The sequence below is a fragment of the Gobio gobio genome (genome assembly GCF_949357685.1).
Source record: "Gobio gobio genome assembly, chromosome: 20".
NCBI lineage: Eukaryota > Metazoa > Chordata > Actinopteri > Cypriniformes > Gobionidae > Gobio > Gobio gobio.
In genome coordinates, this window is record NC_137113.1 from 728,396 (window position 1) to 753,395 (window position 25,000).

At 46.9% G+C, this 25,000-nt stretch overlaps 2 protein-coding genes across 2 annotated transcripts in view; both read left to right on the forward strand.

Annotated features, from left to right (window-relative positions):
- Nucleotides 1-18,729, forward strand: part of mtr (5-methyltetrahydrofolate-homocysteine methyltransferase) — a 51,446-nt gene extending 32,717 nt beyond the window's left edge. Inside the window, exons 24-33 of the mRNA XM_079846122.1 lie at nt 2,526-2,646; nt 2,991-3,072; nt 3,377-3,475; nt 3,859-3,934; nt 4,766-4,921; nt 5,001-5,185; nt 9,083-9,283; nt 10,561-10,753; nt 10,909-11,021; nt 18,080-18,729. Coding sequence (XP_079702248.1) covers nt 2,526-2,646; nt 2,991-3,072; nt 3,377-3,475; nt 3,859-3,934; nt 4,766-4,921; nt 5,001-5,185; nt 9,083-9,283; nt 10,561-10,753; nt 10,909-11,021; nt 18,080-18,166 — 1,313 coding nt within the window. The 3' untranslated portion in view covers nt 18,167-18,729. The remainder of the gene's footprint in view (nt 1-2,525; nt 2,647-2,990; nt 3,073-3,376; nt 3,476-3,858; nt 3,935-4,765; nt 4,922-5,000; nt 5,186-9,082; nt 9,284-10,560; nt 10,754-10,908; nt 11,022-18,079) is intronic.
- A 1,736-nt stretch (nt 18,730-20,465) lies between these two features.
- ryr2a (ryanodine receptor 2a (cardiac)) overlaps nt 20,466-25,000 on the forward strand; it is a gene marked incomplete at its 3' end in the record, with an annotated part of 227,705 nt that continues 223,170 nt past the window's right edge. The window contains exon 1 of the mRNA XM_079845576.1: nt 20,466-20,569. Coding sequence (XP_079701702.1) covers nt 20,525-20,569 — 45 coding nt within the window. The 5' untranslated portion in view covers nt 20,466-20,524. The remainder of the gene's footprint in view (nt 20,570-25,000) is intronic.

The window sequence follows — 25,000 nt, forward strand, 5'->3', positions numbered from 1 at the left end:
TCTGATCACACGCGTGACGCTCTCTGTGTCTGATCACACGTGTGTGACGCTCTGTGTCTGATCACACGTGTGTGACTCTCTCTGTGTCTGATCACACGCGTGTGACGCTCTCTGTGTCTGATCACACGCGTGTGACGCTCTCTGTGTCTGATCACACGCGTGAAGCTCTCTCTGTCTGATCACACGCGTGACGCTCTCTGTGTCTGATCACACGTGTGTGACGCTCTCTGTGTCTGATCACACGCGTGTGACGCTCTCTGTGTCTGATCACACGCGTGTGACGCTCTCTGTGTCTGATCACACGCGTGTGACGCTCTCTGTGTCTGATCACACGCGTGAAGCTCTCTGTGTCTGATCACACGCGTGACGCTCTCTGTGTCTGATCACACGCGTGAAGCTCTCTGTGTCTGATCACACGTGTGACGCTCTCTGTGTCTGATCACACGTGTGTGATGCTCTCTGTGTCTGATCACACGCGTGACGCTCTCTGTGTCTGATCACACGCGTGACGCTCTCTGTGTCTGATCACACGTGTGACGCTCTCTGTGTCTGATCACACGCGTGACGCTCTCTGTGTCTGATCACACGTGTGACGCTCTCTGTGTCTGATCACACGTGTGTGATGCTCTCTGTGTCTGATCACACACGTGTGACGCTCTCTGTGTCTGATCACACGCGTGACGCTCTCTGTGTCTGATCACACGTGTGTGACGCTCTGTGTCTGATCACACGTGTGTGACGCTCTCTGTGTCTGATCACACGTGTGTGACGCTCTGTGTCTGATCACACGTGTGTGACGCTCTCTGTTTCTGATCACACGCGTGTGACGCTCTCTGTGTCTGATCACACGCGTGTGACGTTCTCTGTGTCTGATCACACGCGTGACGCTCTCTGTGTCTGATCACACGCGTGAAGCTCTCTGTGTCTGATCACACGCGTGACGCTCTCTGTGTCTGATCACACGTGTGTGACACTCTCTGTGTCTGATCACACGCGTGTGACGCTCTCTGTGTCTGATCACACGCGTGTGACGCTCTCTGTGTCTGATCACACGTGTGACGCTCTCTGTGTCTGATCACACGCGTGACGCTCTCTGTCTGATCACACGTGTGTGACGCTCTCTGTGTCTGATCACACGTGTGACGCTCTCTGTGTCTGATCACACGTGTGTGACGCTCTGTGTCTGATCACACGTGTGTGACGCTCTCTGTGTCTGATCACACGTGTGACGCTCTCTGTGTCTGATCACACGTGTGTGACGCTCTGTGTCTGATCACACGTGTGACGCTCTCTGTGTCTGATCACACGTGTGTGACGCTCTCTGTGTCTGATCACACGTGTGTGACGCTCTGTGTCTGATCACACGTGTGTGACGCTCTCTGTGTCTGATCACACGTGTGTGACGCTCTGTGTCTGATCACACGTGTGTGACGCTCTCTGTTTCTGATCACACGCGTGTGACGCTCTCTGTGTCCGATCACACGTGTGACGCTCTCTGTGTCCGATCACACGCATGTGACGCTCTCTGTGTTCGATCACACGCGTGTGACGCTCTCTGTTTCTGATCACACGCGTGTGACGCTCTCTGTGTCTGATCACACGCGTGTGACGTTCTCTGTGTCTGATCACATGCGTGACGCTCTCTGTGTCTGATCACACGCGTGTGACGCTCTCTGTGTCTGATCACACGCGTGTGACGCTCTCTGTGTCTGATCACACGCGTGTGACGTTCTCTGTGTCCGATCACACGCATGTGACGCTCTCTGTTTCTGATCACACGCGTGTGACGCTCTCTGTGTCTGATCACACGCGTGTGACGTTCTCTGTGTCTGATCACACGCGTGACGCTCTCTGTGTCTGATCACACGCGTGAAGCTCTCTGTGTCTGATCACACGCGTGACGCTCTCTGTGTCTGATCACACGTGTGTGACACTCTCTGTGTCTGATCACACGCGTGTGACGCTCTCTGTGTCTGATCACACGCGTGTGACGCTCTCTGTGTCTGATCACACGCGTGACGCTCTCTGTCTGATCACACGTGTGTGACGCTCTCTGTGTCTGATCACACGTGTGACGCTCTCTGTGTCTGATCACACGTGTGTGACGCTCTGTGTCTGATCACACGTGTGTGACGCTCTCTGTGTCTGATCACACGTGTGTGACGCTCTGTGTCTGATCACACGTGTGACGCTCTCTGTGTCTGATCACACGTGTGTGACGCTCTCTGTGTCTGATCACACAAGTGTGACGCTCTCTGTGTCTGATCACACGTGTGACGCTCTCTGTGTCTGATCACACAAGTGTGACGCTCTCTGTCTGATCACACACGTGTGACGCTCTGTGTCCGATCACACGTGTGACGCTCTCTGTGTTCGATCACACGCATGTGAAGCTCTCTGTGTCCGATCACACGTGTGACGCTCTCTGTGTCCGATCACACGCATGTGACGCTCTCTGTGTTCGATCACACGCATGTGAAGCTCTCTGTGTCCGATCACACGCGTGACGCTCTCTCTGTCTGTAGATGTCATCGGGCTGTCCGGACTCATCACGCCGTCTCTGGATGAAATGATTTACGTGGCTAAAGAGATGGAGCGTCTGGGCTTGAAGATTCCTCTGCTGATCGGAGGAGCGACCACATCGAAGTACGTCATGTCTTGATTCTTCTGATGATGTTTTATTGGAGTCTTTTTAAACAGAAGCAGCAGAATCAATTGTTCAGTTCGACTCTTTTCCATGAATCAGTTCTCAGAATCATTGATTCAGTGATTCATTTGCTGCATCCATAGCATTTTTTTCATATTATGTTTGTTCATTTAGGAAAAATGTTTTTTACTGTATTGAATGCATTTGGATCTGAAGAGTGTGTGTGTGTGTGTGTGTGTGTGTGTGTGTGTGTGTGTGTGTGTGTGTGTGTGTGTGTGTGTGTGTGTGTGTGTGTGTGTGTGTGTGTGTGTGTGTGTGTGTGTGTGTGTGTGTGTTTTGGCAGGACTCACACAGCGGTGAGAATCGCCCCGCGCTACAGCTCACCTGTCGTTCATGTTCTGGACGCGTCCCGCAGTGTTGTGGTGGTGAGACGCCTCTCTCTCATGATGATGGTGTGATGATGATGATGATGATGATGATGATGATGATGATGATGATGATGGTGTGATGATGATTATGATGATGGTGTGATGGTGTGATGATGATGATGATGGTGTGATGATGATGATGATGGTGTGATGATGATGATGATGGTGTGATGATGATGATGGTGTGATGATGATGATGATGATGGTGTGATGATGATGATGATGGTGTGATGATGATGATGATGATGATGATGATGATGATGATGATGATGATGATGGTGTGATGATGATGATTGTGCAGTGCTCTCAGCTGCTGGATGAAGTCGTCCGTGAGGATTACTTTGAGGAGGTCCGAGACGAGTATGAAGACATCCGACAAGATCACTACGACTCTCTGAAGGTCTGGCGGTCACATGACCCTGTTAAAGTACAAGGTCACATGACCCTGTTAAAGTACAAGGTCACATGACCCTGTTAAAGTACAAGGTCACATGACCCTGTTAAAGTACAAGGTCACATGTAGTTGCATAGCACTTTTCACAGTGCATATCGTTTCAAAGAGCTATACAGAAGATGCATGTCTCTACATCACAATTTAGAGTATTGACTGTCCAAATGTCAGAAATGTCAAGTTCTAATATAACACAATCATCAGAATGAGCTTTATTTCCACATATCTTACACACACATGAATTGGTCAGGTGTCCAGCGGTCAGACAGAGGACAGATAATGCACATGATGTGAGTGAGTGATGGTGTCGTTGTCGCTGCTGTTTCCTCCAGGACAGACGTTTCCTGTCTCTGAGTCGGGCTCGAGAGAAGGGCCTCCACATCGACTGGCTCTCGCAAACCAGACCAGGTGTGTTTACCTGGACTCAACCAGTGATCTGACCAGCGTCTGACCAGTGATCTGACCAGCATCTGACCAATGATCTGACCAATGATCTGACCAATGATCTGACCAGTGATCTGACCAATGATCTGACCAATGATCTGACCAATGATCTGACCAGTGTGTGACCAGTGAATAGACCAGTGAATAGACCAGTGATCTGACCAATGATCTGACCAGGGATCTGACCAGTGATCTGACCAGTGTGTGACCAGTGATTTGACCAGTGATCTGACCAATGATCTGACTAGGGATCTGACCAATGATCTGACCAGTGTGTGACCAGTGAATAGACCAGTGATCTGACCAATGATCTGACCAGGGATCTGACCAGGGATCTGACCAGTGTGTGACCAGTGATCTGACCAGTGATCTGACCAATGATCTGACCAGTGTGTGACCAGTGATCTGACCAGTGATCTGACCAGTGATCTGACCAATGATCTGACCAGGGATCTGACCAATGATCTGACCAGTGTCTGACCAATGATCTGACCAATGATCTGACCAGTGATCTGACCAATGATCTGACCAGGGATCTGACCAATGATCTGACCAATGATCTGACCAGTGATCTGACCAATGATCTGACCAGTGATCTGACCAATGATCTGACCAGGGATCTGACCAATGATCTGACCAATGATCTGACCAGTGATCTGACCAATGATCTGACCAGGGATCTGACCAATGATCTGACCAGTGATCTGACCAATGATCTGACCAGGGATCTGACCAATGATCTGACCAGTGTGTGATCAGCGTCTGACCAGCGTGTGTGTGTGTGTTTTCTCTCAGTGCGGCCGCAGTTCTTGGGCACACGCGTGTTTGACACGTATGACCTGCGAACGCTGGTGGACTTCATCGACTGGAAGCCGTTCTTTGACGTGTGGCAGCTGAGGGGCAAATACCCCAACCGCGGATACCCCAAAATATTCAAGGACAAAACCGTGGGTGCGTCTGATTGGCAGCAGTGTGAGCGGACGGAGGTCAGAGGTCAGTGTGGGTGACCGCTGTAATGTGTGTGTTTCAGGAGAGGAGGCGCGGCGCGTCCATGATGACGCTGTGAAGCTGCTGAACCGGCTGATTGACAGCGGAGGGCTTCAGGCGCGCGGGCTGCTGGGGTTCTGGCGCGCCCAGAGCGAGGGCGACGACATCCGCCTGTACGCTGATGATGTCACGCCACACATCGCCACCTTCCACGGCCTCAGACAGCAGGTGCGACCTACAGCGGCCAATCACATGCAGAGTTTACCTGCAGTAATAGAGCGAACACATACCAGGGGCCTGTACCATGAAGCCGGTTTAGCTGGTTAGCCAGATATGTTTAAGCTTAGTTTGTGCCAATCCTGGGTTTAGGTGCCATTAAAGTGGTTTGGCTTTTATCAGTGTTCATCTCCATAGTAACTCACGCTCCACAGCTAACCTGCTCCATGTTCTGGATAAGATCTCAAACTGAAATTGGACCAATCAGCTGTGAGCAAAGTGACACGCCTCTGATGCAATGAAGCCACGCCCCCTGTTTCTCCTCCACATTAAAGGTCACGACAGAGCAAAGGACTATTAAAGACTAAAGTGTCTGGCTTTTAACAATGCTTATTTATTATAATAATCATTTTGAATCACTTAAATATCATTTAAGTATTTATTATACCCATAATCAATTACACATATATAATTTTAGTTAAAGGGGTGGTAAAACACATTCTCTCGAAGGCTTGATTGTGTTTGTGGGCTGCACTGTAACATGTGTTCATGCTTCGTTTAAAAAAAAATTGCCTTATTTTTCATAAATTTGACCTTTATTCTACACTGCTCTGTCCCTCCTTGTAAAACGGTCTGATGCTTTCCGGGTTGTATGAAGCCAGTCCCTCAAAAATACGCAGTGGGCTCTGATTGGTTAGCTGGCCCAGTGTGTTGTGATTCGCTAACCGCAGTGCACGTCGGAAACGTCCCGCCCCTTACCGCCTGAATCAGACCCAGAACATTTGAGTGAAGATGATCGAGCAGAAGCTGTTCAGTCCTCAAGAGTAAAGACTGCGGATCTATAATGATCGCTACTGAATGGCACTTTAACTTTTGTATTTTTAGAACGATTATAGCCAAATATCTGTCGCAAGAACTAACCCAAAACAAACACTAAGCACTGGCTTTAACTAGTAAGTTAGCCAAATCACACACAGAACCATGTTTAGCAAGCCTGTAGATAAACAATACATAAAAGCTCTAATCAAAGAATCATTTACACTAATGTCAGGTTCGCTGTTGAGATTTTAACGTTAGTGTTTGTAATGTTAGGTGTTCGTCGGATAACGTTAAGTATGAATGAGCTTTTAACAGACTGGTTTGCAGAACAGCGCTGTCATCTGTTTACTTCCTTGCTACAACCTATTACAGGAAAACACATCGATGAAAAATAAATCAGACTTACAGGTTGTGGCCCGTGAACAGCTTCTGTTTGTAAATCCAGCTTTCAGGACAAGCCGTTGTGCATATCCTGTATTGAACTCGCGAAGTTTGTGGAAGTTTGTGTTGTCCTCCGTGAAATGTGCAGCGCGCGCGTCGTGCATCCACGCACCGGCAGTGTTTTTTTCACGCAGCTGACGTTGTGCAAATCTAGCATTGAAATCGCGAAGACGGTGGATGTTTTCCTCTGTTAGATGTGCTGCAGGGAGCCCTGCGCGCGCCTGATTCCCCGCTGACTCAAACACACGTGCATATAACATGCTGTATGTTAAACGCTCTGCAACGCACCCCCGTCCCTATGAAGGCTGAGCAGAGCAAGTACACCAGACCTGCAATCCGGATGAAAATAACAGCGTTTCTTCGGCATTGCGGCAAAAACACTCCAGCCTACTAACGCTTCCCCGCGGCGATACAAAATAGCCTCACCCCCCTTATTTCATATTCCCCGGAGGAGGGGTTTATGTAAATATTGGGCCTGGTGATGTCAGCAAAACCTGGGTGAATGTGTAGTAGTCCCTAGCGGCCGTTTGCTGTAGTCCTTAGAAACTGATTTCTTTAAAAGCAAATATCTCCCTTTGCTTTAAACTTTGAACGTTGTAACTTTGCAGATGTTGTTTATGCTCAAGCAGCAACATTACACGCTAGCTAAAGTTAGAATAGTGAAATCGTGGTTTACCACCCCTTTAATCAATCATTAATAGGCACATATTTAAAATGAATATTAATAGCCTACAGAGGTGTCAAGTAACAAATACTTCGTTACCTTACTTAAGTAGAAATTTTGAGTATCTATACTTTACTGGAGTAATTATTTTTCAGCCTACTTTTTACTTCTACTCCTTACATTTTCAAGCAATTATCTGTACTTTCTACTCCTTACATTTTAAAAATAGCCTCGTTACTCCTATTTCATTTCGGCATGTTTTAATTCCGGCTTGTCATTAAAAAAAAACTATCCAGATGTGATTGTGGTTGGATGAGAAGGATAAACACAAACCATTCCGACACCCTATTGGGTTGTACGCAATCAATCACGCCTGCACCTGCACAAATCACACACCATGTGGCCAGATAGGGCGGGTTCTCGCGACGAGCACTTTCAGCCAATCAGCAATCAGCAGGCAGACGAGCTCATTCATGACTTTAGCCGGGTTTTATCTTCAGAACAAAGAAACTCACACTGGTTGGAACAACTTGAGGGTGAGTAAATGATGACAGAATTTTCATTTTTGGGTGAAGTATCCCTTTAATGGCATTTTTTCCCCTTACATTACTTTTACTTTTATACTTTAAGTAGTTTTGAAACCAGTACTTTTACACTTTTACTTGAGTAAAAAGCTTGAGTTGATACTTGAAGTATTTTTAAACCCCAGTATCTAAACTTCTACCTGAGTAATGAATGCGAATACTTTTGACACCTCTGATAGCCTATATAAAGGTCATACAAATAAGCTTTAAAATCAATAATAAAGCTATAAAAATGACTACATGTGAGTTTAAATGTTCAATTCTCTCTATATATCAACTAAACTAACTTCAGAACTTTTACTTGCACTAAGTAAGATTTTTCTTAAAGTTGTCCACTTTCATAGACAGCTCTTTTCTTCTTCCTGTGTAGATTTGTTTAAAGTCTTAATATTTTCAATCATGTAATATTCTGCAGAAGAGAGAAGTGAATCTCAGTTTGACTGATCCACAGCGTGTGATTGGCTGTTCACTGCTGAACTCCTAACATCAGGATCAAAGGATGATCACATTTACATTTATGCATTTAGCAGACGCTTTTATCCAAAGCGACTCACAACTTGGGGATACACGAAGCGATTGTTCGTGAAGAGTCGAGTGAGCGCAGCAAGTGCCCGAAATACTGAGACCGTGTACATTTCTCAGTGTAGCACAGGCTAGAGTAGGGCGGAAAAAGGGAAGAAAGAATTTTTTTTTTTAATTTTTTTTTATGAGGTTAAGTGCTCATGGAAAGAGATGAGTTTTTAGTAGGGCTGTCAAAAGATTAATCGCGATTAATCGCATCCAAAATAAAAGTTTGTGTTTACATAATATATGTGTGTGTACTCTGTTAATTATTATTTATATATAAATACACACACAAGCATGTATATATTTAAGATTTTTTTTTTATTTCTATATACAAAACATTTATATTTATATATATATTATAGATTATATAAATGTATATACATGCAAATATTTCTTAAATATCTACTTGAATGTGTGTGTATTTGTATATAAATAATAATTAACAGAGTACACACACATATATTATGTAAACACAAACTTTTATTTTGGATGCGATTAATCGCGATTCATCTTTTGACAGCCCTAGTTTTTAGTTGACTTTTGAATGTTGTCAACGAATCAGCGTTTTGGATGGCGGTGGGCAGATCGTTCCACCAGCTGGGAATGTTGAATGTGAACGGTCTGGAAAGGGATTTTCGTAGAATCGAGTGAAAGTATGCAGGAGCAGAGCGCGTGGAGGCTCTGTAGGCAAGCGTCAGTGATCAGCATCATGGGACCAACAAAGCCTGAATAGATTGGTTTGGTTTTGTCAACTCGAAACTAATCCTGTAACCCTGAGTTTGTTAAACTCCCTTCATGGTACAGCCCCTGATGTTCTCCACGTTCCTCCCGCAGGCGGAGAAGGACTCCGCGAGCTCGGAGCCGTACCTGTGCCTGTCGGACTTCGTGGCTCCTCGCGGGAGCGGCGTTGAGGATTACATGGGTCTGTTCGCCGTGTCCGTGTTCGGGGCGGAAGAACTCAGCCGGACGTTTGAGCAGCAGGGCGACGATTACAGCAGCATCATGGTCAAAGCGCTGGCCGACCGGCTCGCTGAGGTAAACAACACACAGGAATGAGTCTTTATGAGTGAGTCAATGAATCACTCACTCAAGAGATTCGTTCAAAAACACTGATTCATCCAGTAATGAAACAAGTGAAGTCTTTATGAGTGAGTCATTGAATCATTCACTCAAGAGATTCGTTCAAAAACACTGATTCATCCAGTAATGAAACAAGTGAAGTCTTTATGAGTGAGTCATTGAATCATTCACTCAAGAGATTCATTCAAAAACACTGATTCATCCAGTAATGAAGTCTTTATGAGTGAGTCATTGAATCATTCACTCAAGAGATTCGTTCAAAAACACTGATTCATCCAGTGATGAAACAAGTGAGTCTTTCTTAGTGAGTCTTTGAATCCTTCACTCAAGAGATTCGTTCAAAAACATTGATTCATCCAGTGATGAAACAAGTGAGTCTTTCTGAGTGAGTCTTTGAATCATTCACTCAAGAGATTCGTTCAAAAACACTGATTCATCCAGTAATGAAACAAGTGAAGTCTTTATGAGTGAGTCATTGAATCATTCACTCAAGAGATTCGTTCAAAAACACTGATTCATCCAGTGATGAAACAAGTGAGTCTTTCTTAGTGAGTCTTTGAATCCTTCACTCAAGAGATTCGTTCAAAAACATTGATTCATCCAGTGATGAAACAAGTGAGTCTTTCTGAGTGAGTCTTTGAATCATTCACTCAAGAGATTCGTTCAAAAACACTGATTCATCCAGTAATGAAACAAGTGAAGTCTTTATGAGTGAGTCATTGAGTCATTCACTCAAGAGATTCACTCAAAAACACTGATTCATCCAGTAATGAAACAAGTGAAGTCTTTATGAGTGAGTCATTGAGTCATTCACTCAAGAGATTCACTCAAAAACACTGATTCATCCAGTAATGAAACAAGTGAAGTCTTTATGAGTGAGTCATTGAATCATTCACTCAAGAGATTCACTCAAAAGCACTGATTCATCCAGTAATGAAACAAGTGAAGTCTTTATGAGTGAGTCATTGAGTCATTCACTCAAGAGATTCACTCAAAAACACTGATTCATCCAGTAATGAAACAAGTGAAGTCTTTATGAGTGAGTCATTGAATCATTCACTCAAGAGATTCATTCAAAAGCACTGATTTATCCAGTAATGATGAGTTGTGTTCTTCAGTTGTCTTTTCAGAATTGTGAGAGAATTGTGATTTTCAGTTGATGGTGTGTCTCTGGCGCAGTATCTGAGTGTGTGTGTGTGTGTGTGTGTGTGTGTGTGTGTGTGTGTGTGCAGGCGTTCGCGGAGGAGCTGCATGCTCGCGTCCGCAGGGATTGGTGGGGTTACAGCAGTGAGGAGGGTCTTCCGGCGTCTGACCTGCACCGCCTCCGCTATGACGGCATCCGCCCGGCCGCAGGTTACCCCAGCCAACCCGACCACACCGAGAAACTCACCATGTGGAAACTGGCAGACATTCAGGAGAAAACCGGTACATGCTGCGTTCCCATTGGCCTTCTGTCTCGGGTCTGTGTGCTTGCTGAATTGTGATTGGCCAGTGCTTTAGACGCTTTCTCAGTCTGTGTTAGTGATTGTGAAGTTATCGAGGTGATGATGATGATGGAGTCTCTTCTTGCTCCTCCGCAGGAATCGCTCTGACCGAGTCTCTGGCCATGACTCCGGCCGCTTCTGTGTCCGGCCTGTATTTCTCCAACCCCAAATCCTGTTACTTCGCTGTGGGTAAAGTCACTAAAGAGCAGGTACGACATCAGATCCACTAACTAGTAGAGCTGGGTAAAAAATATAGATTTCTCGATTTTAATCGATTCTCACTTTTACAAAATATCGATTCTTAAATCCCAAGAAGCGATTAGTCATCCTGTTTTCAGTTAGTGAATGAAATAAACATTGTAGCGCAACTCCCATCCAATAAATCGCAATCATCTTTGTGCTTTATTATTATTGATATGAAACAAAGTCTCAGATTTCAAATTACGTCTATTTTCTTACGAAATTCCAATACGGTTTTGTCGCTGTGGCTCAGCTCAAGAGAAGCAGCAGCAGTGGAGCAAACATGAGCTGATCTTCTCTTCTGCTTTAATACCAGTAACAGCGCAAAATAAACACCAATGAGCTTCTGAAAGTGTGTTAAAGATACAGGACAACTTACCGAAATCCATATCACGTCACACACAATCACTCAATCAGTGTTTCAACCGCAGAAAGACGTCAGTAAAACGGCTTACAAGCAAACAATGACACTCAGAAAAACCATATCCAGTGTCCATAAACTCGTTAATCAGCTAGAAAAATTAACTCTAGAGATGAGCATTTTGATAATTATATGCACCATTACAGACGATATTCACTGTCAATGTTCTTCAATATTTAATAAATCTGGCAAGTTTTTATGACAGCCACCCTTTAAATGTTTATATTTAAAAAAAATGGAGTAGAATTATGATTATGTAATTGCAAAGTTAATATTATAACTTTATTATTATTATATAAAAAATTTTTTTTTTTATAAGTGTTTGTATAGAAATCAGTTAATTTGTACCTTCAATATTAGTGGGCTAATGTAGTATCAACTGACTCCATAGTTTACAACATTAGTTCAGAAATTAGTTTTCCTTGAGAAAATGTTCCATGTATTATACCTGATACACATCCAAAATAATCCATATTGAATTGAAAAGAATCGAATCGAAAACTTGTGAATCGAAATTGTGAAGTTTGTGTCAATACCCAGCCCTACTAACTAGCTCCAGAAGTTAATGCTGGTTCTGATAGAAAGGCTCAGAATACACAGAGCATCTCAGTTTGTGGAGTATGGAGCAGTCAGGGTGCCCATGCTGACCCCTGACCCATGCTGACCCCTGACCCATGCTGACCCCTGACCCATGCTGACCCCTGACCCATGCTGACCCCTGACCCATGCTGACTCCTGACCCATGCTGACCCCTGACCCATGCTGACCCCTGACCCATGCTGACTCCTGACGTATGCTGACCCCTGACCCATGCTGACTCCTGACCCATGCTGACCCCTGACCCATGCTGACCCCTGACCCATGCTGACCCCTGACCCATGCTGACCCATGCTGACTCCTGACGCATGCTGACCCCTGACGCATGCTGACCCCTGACCCATGCTGACTCCTGACCCATGCTGACCCCTGACCCATGCTGACCCCTGACCCATGCTGACTCCTGACCCATGCTGACCCCTGACCCATGCTGACCCATGCTGACTCCTGACGCATGCTGACCCCTGACGCATGCTGACTCCTGACCCATGCTGACCCCTGACCCATGCTGACCCCTGACCCATGCTGACTCCTGACCCATGCTGACCCCTGACCCATGCTGACCCCTGACCCATGCTGACCCATGCTGACTCCTGACCCATGCTGACCCCTGACCCATGCTGACTCCTGACCCATGCTGACTCCTGACGCATGCTGACCCCTGACGCATGCTGACCCCTGACCCATGCTGACTCCTGACCCATGCTGACTCCTGACCCATGCTGACTCCTGACCCATGCTGACCCCTGACCCATGCTGACCCCTGACCCATGCTGACTCCTGACCCATGCTGACCCCTGACCCATGCTGACCCCTGACCCATGCTGACTCCTGACCCATGCTGACCCCGCCCAAAGCACCAACAGTGGCCCGTGAGCATCAGAACTGGACCACGGAGCAATGGAAGAAGGCGGCCTGGCCTGATGATCACGTGTTCTTCTACATCAGTGGATGGCCGGGTGTGTGTGTGGCTCACCTGGGGAACACATGGCACCAGGTGCACTATGGGAAGAAGGCGTGGCGGCGGAGGCAGTGATGCTTTGGGCAATGTTCTGCTGGGAAACCTTGGGTCCTCCATCATGTGGATGTGACTTTGACACGTCTCACCTCAGCATTGTTGAGATTAGGGATGCCACAATTCTCAATAAAATATTGAGCCGTTCGGTACGGCATTCACGGTTCAATACACGCTTGTGAATTGCGTTTTTTTTCGGTTTTGCATTTAATTAATAATTTTTCTACAAATTCTGTAATTTGTCTCCATCCCAATACTGAACAACACAACACATTCACATCACAGGTCAGTGGTGGAGTTAAACTCACGGGACACTAGAGTCATTCACAATCACCAAAGTTCATTATTTGCATGCGTTTTAAACCCTAGCTTGCCGGTTAAACATTTCATTGGCGTGTTTATGCACATGCGCTTTTCTGAGCACACACACTAAACGCCTGTCAAACACGTGATTACTGGACTCAGTCGTCTTACTGCGCTAATGTCAAATACACACAAGGTTAACATAAACACAGTCGGTTATGTCTAAAGTGAAAGTAAAGTCGGTGTGTGTCTGTATATTAGATGAGCACAGGTCTTAAAGGGACAGTAGCGCAGCCTAAAGTGAACACACTGTCCTTAAAGGGACAGTAGCGCAGCCTATAGTGAACACACTGTCCTTAAAGGGACAGCAGCGCAGCCTATAGTGAACACGCGGTCCTTAAAGGGACAGTAGCGCAGCCTATAGTGAACACGCTGCCCTTAAAGTGACAGCAGCGCAGCCTATAGTGAACAAACTGTCCTTAAAGGGACAGCAGCGCAGCCTATAGTGAACACGCGGTCCTTAAAGTGACAGCAGCGCAGCCTATAGTGAACACGCGGTCCTTAAAGGGACAGTAGCGCAGCCTATAGTGAACACGCGGTCCTTAAAGGGACAGTAGCGCAGCCTATAGTGAACACACGGTCCTTAAAGTGACAGCAGCGCAGCCTATAGTGAACACGCTGTCCTTAAAGTGACAGCAGCGCAGCCTATAGTGAACACGCTGTCCTTAAAGGGACAGTAGCGCAGCCTATAGTGAACACGCTGTCCTTAAAGGGACAGTAGCGCAGCCTATAGTGAACACACGGTCCTTAAAGTGACAGCAGCGCAGCCTATAGTGAACACACGGTCCTTAAAGTGACAGCAGCGCAGCCTATAGTGAACACACGGTCCTTAAAGGGACAGTAGCGCAGCCTATAGTGAACATGCGGTACTTAAAGTGACAGCAGCGCAGCCTATAGTGAACACGCTGTCCTTAAAGTGACAGCAGCGCAGCCTATAGTGAACACGCTGTCCTTAAAGGGACAGTAGCGCAGCCTATAGTGAACACGCTGTCCTTAAAGTGACAGCAGCGCAGCCTATAGTGAACACGCTGTCCTTAAAGTGACAGCAGCGCAGCCTATAGTGAACACGCTGTCCTTAAAGTGACAGCAGCGCAGCCTATAGTGAACACACTGTCCTTAAAGGGACAGCAGCGCAGCCTATAGTGAACAAACTGTCCTTAAAGGGACAGCAGCGCAGCCTATAGTGAACACGCGGTCCTTAAAGGGACAGTAGCGCAGCCTATAGTGAACACGCTGCCCTTAAAGTGACAGCAGCGCAGCCTATAGTGAACAAACTGTCCTTAAAGGGACAGCAGCGCAGCCTATAGTGAACACGCGGTCCTTAAAGTGACAGCAGCGCAGCCTATAGTGAACACGCGGTCCTTAAAGGGACAGTAGCGCAGCCTATAGTGAACACGCTGTCCTTAAAGGGACAGTAGCGCAGCCTATAGTGAACACACGGTCCTTAAAGTGACAGCAGCGCAGCCTATAGTGAACACACGGTCCTTAAAGTGACAGCAGCGCAGCCTATAGTGAACACACGGTCCTTAAAGGGACAGTAGCGCAGCCTATAGTGAACATGCGGTACTTAAAGTGACAGCAGCGCAGCCTATAGTGAACACGCTGTCCTTAAAGTGACAGCAGCGCAGCCTATAGTGAACACGCTGTCCTTAAAGGGACAGTAGCGCAGCCTATAGTGAACACGCTGTCCTTAAAGTGACAGCAGCGCAGCCTATAGTGAACACGCTGTCCTTAAAGTGACAGCAGCGCAGCCTATAGTGAACACGCTGTCCTTAAAGTGACAGCAGCGCAGCCTATAGTGAACACGCTGTCCTTAAAGGGACAGTAGCGCAGCCTAAAGTGAACACACTGTCCTTAAAGGGACAGTAGCGCAGCCTATAGTGAACACACTGTCCTTAAAGGGACAGCAGCGCAGCCTATAGTGAACAAACTGTCCTTAAAGGGACAGCAGCGCAGCCTATAGTGAACACGCGGTCCTTAAAGGGACAGTAGCGCAGCCTATAGTGAACACGCTGCCCTTAAAGTGACAGCAGCGCAGCCTATAGTGAACAAACTGTCCTTAAAGGGACAGCAGCGCAGCCTATAGTGAACACGCGGTCCTTAAAGTGACAGCAGCGCAGCCTATAGTGAACACGCGGTCCTTAAAGGGACAGTAGCGCAGCCTATAGTGAACACGCGGTCCTTAAAGGGACAGCAGCGCAGCCTATAGTGAACACGCTGTCCTTAAAGTGACAGCAGCGCAGCCTATAGTGAACACACGGTCCTTAAAGTGACAGCAGCGCAGCCTATAGTGAACACACGGTCCTTAAAGTGACAGCAGCGCAGCCTATAGTGAACACGCTGTCCTTAAAGGGACAGTAGCGCAGCCTATAGTGAACATGCGGTCCTTAAAGTGACAGCAGCGCAGCCTATAGTGAACACACGGTCCTTAAAGGGACAGCAGCGCAGCCTATAGTGAACACGCTGTCCTTAAAGTGACAGCAGCGCAGCCTATAGTGAACACACGGTCCTTAAAGTGACAGCAGCGCAGCCTATAGTGAACACGCTGTCCTTAAAGTGACAGCAGCGCAGCCTATAGTGAACACACGGTCCTTAAAGGGACAGCAGTGCAGCCTATAGTGAACACACGGTCCTTAAAGTGACAGCAGCGCAGCCTATAGTGAACACACGGTCCTTAAAGTGACAGTAGCGCAGCCTATAGTGAACACGCGGTCCTTAAAGTGACAGTAGCGCAGCCTATAGTGAACACGCGGTCCTTAAAGGGACAGTAGCGCAGCCTATAGTGAACACGCGGTCATTAAAGGGACAGTAGCGCAGCCTATAGTGAACACGCTGTCCTTAAAGGGACAGTAGCGCAGCCTATAGTGAACACGCGGTCCTTAAAGGGACAGTAGCGCAGCCTATAGTGAACACGCTGTCCTTAAAGGGACAGCAGCGTAGCCTATAGTGAACACACTGTCCTTAAAGGGACAGTAGCGCAGCCTACAGTGAACACGCTGTCCTTAAAGTGACAGTTCACCTCTAAAATTGTCATTATTTACTCACTCTAATATTGTTCCAAACCTGTTTTCATTTCTCGATGACAGAATTTTAATTTTTGAGTGAACTATCCCTTTAATGTTAAAGGTCCCGTTTTTCGTGTTTTTTTGAAGCTTTGATTGTGTTTACAGTGTGCAATATAACACGTGTTCATGTTTCATGTGTAAAAAAAACAGTATTTTTCACACAATTACCGCAGTTTTCACTGTCCTCAAAACGGCCTGAGAATTTACGTAATGACGTAACGAGTTCTGATTGTGCCAGCGGTTCCCGTGTTGTGATTGGACAGCAGCTTAGGGCACGCAGAGCGCACGTTACCGGAAAGGTCGCGCCTCTCACCATAACGGGGAGATAAACGCGCTCAAACTACAGCCCCTGAAGGCCAAACAAATGTGATTTGACTCCGGGATGAAAATAACAGCGTCTGAACGACATGGCGACAATGTGACGTCATTAAAGCAGGAAGTACCAGGATGTAGAACAAACCGGCCGTTCGCTGTAGGCTTTGAAAGGGAACTTCTGTCAAATAAAATATCTCGCTTGACATTGAACTTTGAGCTTTATAATTTTACAGGTATTATTTATGCTCTAACAGCAACATTACACACTAACTAAAGTTTGAAAAATGGGATCACGAAGAACAGGACCTTTAATACAACAACACAAGACAAAGAGAAAATCACTGCTCTTGACGGAAGAACGAATACAGTAGCTTTAATAAGAATCAGTGTATATTATAGTGAAGTCTGTGAAGTGTTCTGAACTGTTTTACATTTATCTCATACTGAAATGCTGCTGTACAGCTCTGAGCTGCCAGTAAATCTATATATATATTTATTTTATATTATACTACACACTAGGAATTTGTACAAGGCTTTTTTTTAAAGTAAAGTTTTAAGTTTAAGTAAGGTTTTTAAATTCTTTTAAGTAAAATAAAGAAAGAGTATTGCAATAAAAAAAGTCTTTTTTCTCCTTAACCACTTGCTGTTCCTGTCGCCTAAGAATAGAAGAGCAAAAAACTGATGAGACAAGCCATCAGAACCGAACCGAAACCGTGGTTAAAAACCGAGGTGTGTATTGAACCGTGGACTAACTGTAGTGTTGCATCTCTAGTTGAGCCCATGTCCAGCCGCTCATGGAGACGGATTTCCCTGTGGCTGTGGCTCTTTCAGCAGATAATGCGCCGCCACAAAGCACAAATGCTTCAGGAATGCTTTGAGGAGCACAACAACGAGTTTGAGTCCAAATTCCCCAGATCTCAATCCAATCGAGCATCTGTGGGATGAGCTGAACAAACAAGTCCGATCCATAGAGGCCCCACCTCACAACTTACAGGACTTAAAGGATCTGCTGCTAACATCTTGGTGCCAGATACCACAGCACACCTTCATGGGTCTAGAGGAGTCCATCAGAGACGGGTCAGGGGGACCAACACAATATAATGATTGGGCATAATATATACATTTATATCAGTCATATATGCTCGACCTGTCCACTTTATTAACCCTATAAACACCACGAGCTTTCAGATGTAACCAGTCTCTGCTGTGTCTCTCTCTCTCTCTCTCTCTCTCTCTCTCTCTCTCTCTCAGGTGGAGGATTACGCACACAGGAAGCAGATGGAGGTGAGCGAGGTGGAGCGGTGGTTGGGTCCGATCCTGGGCTATGACACAGACTGACCCTACACCGGTCCAGGAACCCCTTCCGTCATCCGCTCCGTCTCGATGGTTTTGGCCCAGATCGGGGAGTTTTATCTCAAAGGGTCCAAACAAACTCTTTATCTTCACACTACAGAGCGCCGCTTTTAATCACATCTCTATTTTTAAAGGAGCACTTATTTTATTTTTAGGCCTGTGGGTTTTATGGGTTGATTTCTTATGAAACTTTAGATTTCAGACTGGAGCAGATCCGGATGATTTGTTTTACAGTAAATCCAGTGTTAACTCTCTCTGTGTGTGTGTGTGTGTGTGCGTGCGTGCGTGCGTGCGTGCGTGCGTGCGTGCGTGCGTGTGTGCGGTCCATGAGAGCAAACGCTCAGTTTTAGTATTAATATTAGACAGTAGTATGAAGATCATTCAATATGATGCCTCAAACGTATTCCTGCTGTTTTATTTCTTTTTTAAATGTTTTTTTTTTTCAGTTTGTTAATTTCACAACTGAGAGAGAGATTGTGAAACCATCATTTCAAGATGAATGTTGGAAGATGTGCTCCTATATTTTCATATAAATCTGCATCAAATCAAAACTCTGTGTTTGCTGTGGTTTATGAATGTGTAAATATATCGACATTAAGGAGATTTATTGATTATCAGATTCACACATCATTATAACTTCTATCCTAGTAATATTATCTCAGTATTGTCTTTAACATTTAAATGACTCATTTGATACAGTGCACGGATGGGGTTTATCCTTATAACGATTATATTATTATTATATCACATTTGTTATCAGTCTGATATGTTAAGATGGTCTGACAACACGAGTGTCACTTTATATTTCATACATGCTCTTAATTTGTGTTTATTCCTAATATTGTTATATCATCAGAACCCCTTTGACCTAAAGTATATGCTCTTGTAAATCATAACGACAAAATTAGTCATATTTATGAGATGATTATGGCAACAAAATAAATCATGACAAACTTTAATATAATAACATGGATTAGATCAGTCAAAGCGCATTATAATTTTGAGATAAACCCAAATTTATACCTGAAAATATTAAGGAGCAAATGAAAATCATACAGATCATAAATACTTTGACTGCGCGAGTGCGCGCCCCCGATCTGCACGCGCTTACTTCGGTCCTCCACAGAATTAAAAAATAACGGTCATTTCGTTTTGCTGACTGACTAACATTAGTTTATCGAACTCTTCAATGAATAACTTATTATAATTAATATATACAAGAGTAAATATTATATATTGCTTTCAGATAGACTTGGCACATCTAATCGAGGAGAACATGCACGCGCTTCTGTCCTCCACAGAAAATCATTTCGTTTTGCTGACTGACTAACTTTAGTTTATCGACCATTTTATTGAATAACTGCTTATAATTAATATATACACGATAGTATAGTGTGATTTCAGAGAGATTCGACTCGTCTAATTCAAGAGAACATGAAGTTTACCGAGAGGTTTTTGTTTACTGACTGAGAGAAAGAATGATGTTGTCCTGTAGTTAGTCACATAATTGTTATTCGTTTTTTATGTCTCTGAATCAAATTAATATTTAACGTATTGACCATACGGGACGCGGGAGAATATGTAAAATAAATACGATAAAAAGCGGTTCAAATAATGTTAGGGGAATGTTCTGCTAATGCCCAAAAAACGTTCCAAAATCTTTCCTGGCTAACCAAAAATAAACGGTACAAATACATGTTTTGGGAACCAAAAAGTGGTATGTTAGGCCATAATTCGCCTTTATTTACCTCAAAAAAATGACGGTATCATACTGTCATAAAAATGAGATAAAAGGTCGAAATTATGCCATACTTGACGTTACTGACAGTAATATAATTAGTATGAATTAGTATATCTGTTACAGCAGTTGTCTCGGTATATCTATTTCCACTTTTGTCGTCTTTATACCTCATAATTATAACTTGGTATGTCACTGCCTTTTTTAACTTACATAATTATTTTTAAATGCCATTTTTATGTCAAAATGATAAAAGTCGCCATAATTAAAACTTCGGTTGGCTCAGCTTATTTTTTTCCCTTCATGTCAAAATAGGCTTCTGTCGTTTATTCATGGACATATTCGTTTCCATTCCCGTTTAAAACATCCCAAAATGTTTTGAATCCTGCACGTTTTCAGAGTGTTGTGTGCGCTGCCCGGTGTTCACCAGCAGAGGGCGCCCTGCGGCTGCCGCACGCTCATCTGCATAACCCCGCCCTCTGAGTATGTCAGCCGTCCAATGAGAGCGCGGCAGGAGACACCCGCTACACCCGCATCAGAGCCGCCGTCGCCGCCGCCTGAGAGCTTCATCTGTCCAGCGAGAGGCTCCGAACCCGCGCCGAACCATGACGGACGGCGAAGCCGAGGATGAGATCCAGTTCTTGCGAACCGTGAGTACACTGGGCTCGTGTATGTGAGTGAGTGAGTGAGTGTGTGTGTGTGTGTGAGTGTGTGTGAGTGCGCGCGCCCGCCGCAGTGGTGCTGATGCTGCGGGAGTCACCGGCGTCCGTCCGGATCTGTTGAACGTGGGTGTGAGGAAACCGAGCGCGCTTACGAGCGCTTATGCAGTGCGTATGTCAGACTCAGCTCCACTGCAGACACACACACACACACACACACACACACACTGTGTTTACTGTGATGATGTCATGCTGCATAAATACTGCAGATTCAGTATCAATACATCGCTATTGATCAGTGTGGGAAGTGTGTGCTGCATTAGATGAGACAGGACAATAACAGAGGAGGGATGATGGGATGCGGGCTGTAGTGATTGGCAGGTGTTATTATTAGTCAAGGATGTAAAGTTTAGGATTAAAACCGCTGTGCTGATCAAGTCTGTCATAGTCATTATTAAATATGAATGCATCAGTAATAATCCGGTGAGGAGTACGGCCTGCGGCTCCTTTGCATTCCTGAGCGTCGTCAGTGCAGATGTTGTGCTGGACTTTGTCCGTCCAGAAGCTCCTGCATCAGTTCTGACCGGATCGATCCGTTACTGTTGTTCCAGCAGCACAAATCCCCCCCGATGAAGAGATAGAAGCAGCACAAACACTCCTGCAGAAAATCATTACATGTTTAGAATGGCATTGATCGTCCGGCGGTGTAAACAGCTCAATGCAGCACCGGCTGGACACACTCAGAGCACTGGTCATACGGCTGGACTCACTCAGAGCACTGGTCATACAGCTGGACACACTCAGAGCACTGGTCATACGGCTGGACACACTCAGAGCACTGGTCATACAGCTGGACACACTCAGAGCACTGGTCATACGGCTGGACACACTCAGAGCACTGGTCATACAGCTGGACACACTCAGAGCACTGGTCATACGGCTGGACACACTCAGAGCACTGGTCATACGGCTGGACACACTCAGAGCACTGGTCATACAGCTGGACACACTCAGAGCACTGGTCATACGGCTGGACTCACTCAGAGCACTGGTCATACAGCTGGACACACTCAGAGCACTGGTCATACAGCTGGACACACTCAGAGCACTGGTCATACGGCTGGACACACTCAGAGCACTGGTCATACAGCTGGACACACTCAGAGCACTGGTCATACGGCTGGACTCACTCAGAGCACTGGTCATACGGCTGGACACACTCAGAGCACTGGTCATACGGCTGGACACACTCAGAGCACTGGTCATACGGCTGGACACACTCAGAGCACTGGTCATACGGCTGGACACACTCAGAGCACTGGTCATACAGCTGGACACACTCAGAGCACTGGTCATACGGCTGGACACACTCAGAGCACTGGTCATACGGCTGGACACACTCAGAGCACTGGTCATACGGCTGGACACACTCAGAGCACTGGTCATACGGCTGGACACACTCAGAGCACTGGTCATACGGCTGGACACACTCAGAGCACTGGTCATACGGCTGGACACACTCAGAGCACTGGTCATACAGCTGGACACACTCAGAGCACTGGTCATACAGCTGGACACACTCAGAGCACTGGTCATACGGCTGGACACACTCAGAGCACTGGTCATACAGCTGGACACACTCAGAGCACTGGTCATACAGCTGGACACACTCAGAGCACTGGTCATACGGCTGGACACACTCAGAGCACTGGTCATACGGCTGGACACACTCAGAGCACTGGTCATACGGCTGGACACACTCAGAGCACTGGTCATACAGCTGGACACACTCAGAGCACTGGTCATACGGCTGGACGCACTCAGAGCACTGGTCATACAGCTGGACACACTCAGAGCACTGGTCATACAGCTGGACACACTCAGAGCACTGGTCATACAGCTGGACACACTCAGAGCACTGGTCATACGGCTGGACACACTCAGAGCACTGGTCATACGGCTGGACACACTCAGAGCACTGGTCATACGGCTGGACACACTCAGAGCACTGGTCATACGGCTGGACACACTCAGAGCACTGGTCATACGGCTGGACACACTCAGAGCACTGGTCATACGGCTGGACACACTCAGAGCACTGGTCATACGGCTGGACGCACTCAGAGCACTGGTCATACAGCTGGACACACTCAGAGCACTGGTCATACAGCTGGACACACTCAGAGCACTGGTCATACGGCTGGACACACTCAGAGCACTGGTCATACAGCTGGACACACTCAGAGCACTGGTCATACAGCTGGACACACTCAGAGCACTGGTCATACAGCTGGACGCACTCAGAGCACTGGTCATACAGCTGGACGCACTCAGAGCACTGGTCATACAGCTGGACACACTCAGAGCACTGGTCATACAGCTGGACGCACTCAGAGCACTGGTCATACGGCTGGACACACTCAGAGCACTGGTCATACGGCTGGACACACTCAGAGCACTGGTCATACGGCTGGACACACTCAGAGCACTGGTCATACGGCTGGACACACTCAGAGCACTGGTCATACGGCTGGACGCACTCAGAGCACTGGTCATACGGCTGGACACACTCAGAGCACTGGTCATACGGCTGGACACACTCAGAGCACTGGTCATACGGCTGGACGCACTCAGAGCACTGGTCATACAGCTGGACACACTCAGAGCACTGGTCATACGGCTGGACGCACTCAGAGCACTGGTCATACGGCTGGACACACTCAGAGCACTGGTCATACGGCTGGACACACTCAGAGCACTGGTCATACGGCTGGACACACTCAGAGCACTGGTCATACGGCTGGACACACTCAGAGCACTGGTCATACAGCTGGACACACTCAGAGCACTGGTCATACAGCTGGACACACTCAGAGCACTGGTCATACGGCTGGACACACTCAGAGCACTGGTCATACGGCTGGACACACTCAGAGCACTGGTCATACGGCTGGACACACTCAGAGCACTGGTCATACGGCTGGACACACTCAGAGCACTGGTCATACGGCTGGACACACTCAGAGCACTGGTCATACAGCTGGACACACTCAGAGCTCTGGTCATACGGCTGGACGCACTCAGAGCACTGGTCATACAGCTGGACGCACTCAGAGCACTGGTCATACGGCTGGACACACTCAGAGCACTGGTCATACAGCTGGACACACTCAGAGCACTGGTCATACAGCTGGACACACTCAGAGCACTGGTCATACGGCTGGACGCACTCAGAGCACTGGTCATACAGCTGGACACACTCAGAGCACTGGTCATACAGCTGGACACACTCAGAGCACTGGTCATACGGCTGGACACACTCAGAGCACTGGTCATACAGCTGGACACACTCAGAGCACTGGTCATACGGCTGGACACACTCAGAGCACTGGTCATACGGCTGGACACACTCAGAGCACTGGTCATACGGCTGGACGCACTCAGAGCACTGGTCATACAGCTGGACGCACTCAGAGCACTGGTCATACGGCTGGACGCACTCAGAGCACTGGTCATACAGCTGGACACACTCAGAGCACTGGTCATACGGCTGGACGCACTCAGAGCACTGGTCATACGGCTGGACACACTCAGAGCACTGGTCATACGGCTGGACGCACTCAGAGCACTGGTCATACGGCTGGACGCACTCAGAGCACTGGTCATACGGCTGGATGCACTCAGAGCACTGGTCATACGGCTGGACACACTCAGAGCACTGGTCATACGGCTGGACTCACTCAGAGCACTGATCATACGGCTGGACACACTCAGAGCACTGGTCATACGGCTGGACGCACTCAGAGCACTGGTCATACGGCTGGACGCACTCAGAGCACTGGTCATACGGCTGGACACACTCAGAGCACTGGTCATACGGCTGGACACACTCAGAGCACTGGTCATACAGCTGGACACACTCAGAGCACTGGTCATACGGCTGGACACACTCAGAGCACTGGTCATACAGCTGGACACACTCAGAGCACTGGTCATACAGCTGGACACACTCAGAGCACTGGTCATACGGCTGGACACACTCAGAGCACTGGTCATACAGCTGGACACACTCAGAGCACTGGTCATACAGCTGGACACACTCAGAGCACTGGTCATACAGCTGGACACACTCAGAGCACTGGTCATACGGCTGGACACACTCAGAGCACTGGTCATACAGCTGGACACACTCAGAGCACTGGTCATACAGCTGGACACACTCAGAGCACTGGTCATACGGCTGGACACACTCAGAGCACTGGTCATACGGCTGGACGCACTCAGAGCACTGGTCATACGGCTGGACTCACTCAGAGCACTGGTCATACGGCTGGACACACTCAGAGCACTGGTCATACGGCTGGACGCACTCAGAGCACTGGTCATACGGCTGGACTCACTCAGAGCACTGGTCATACAGCT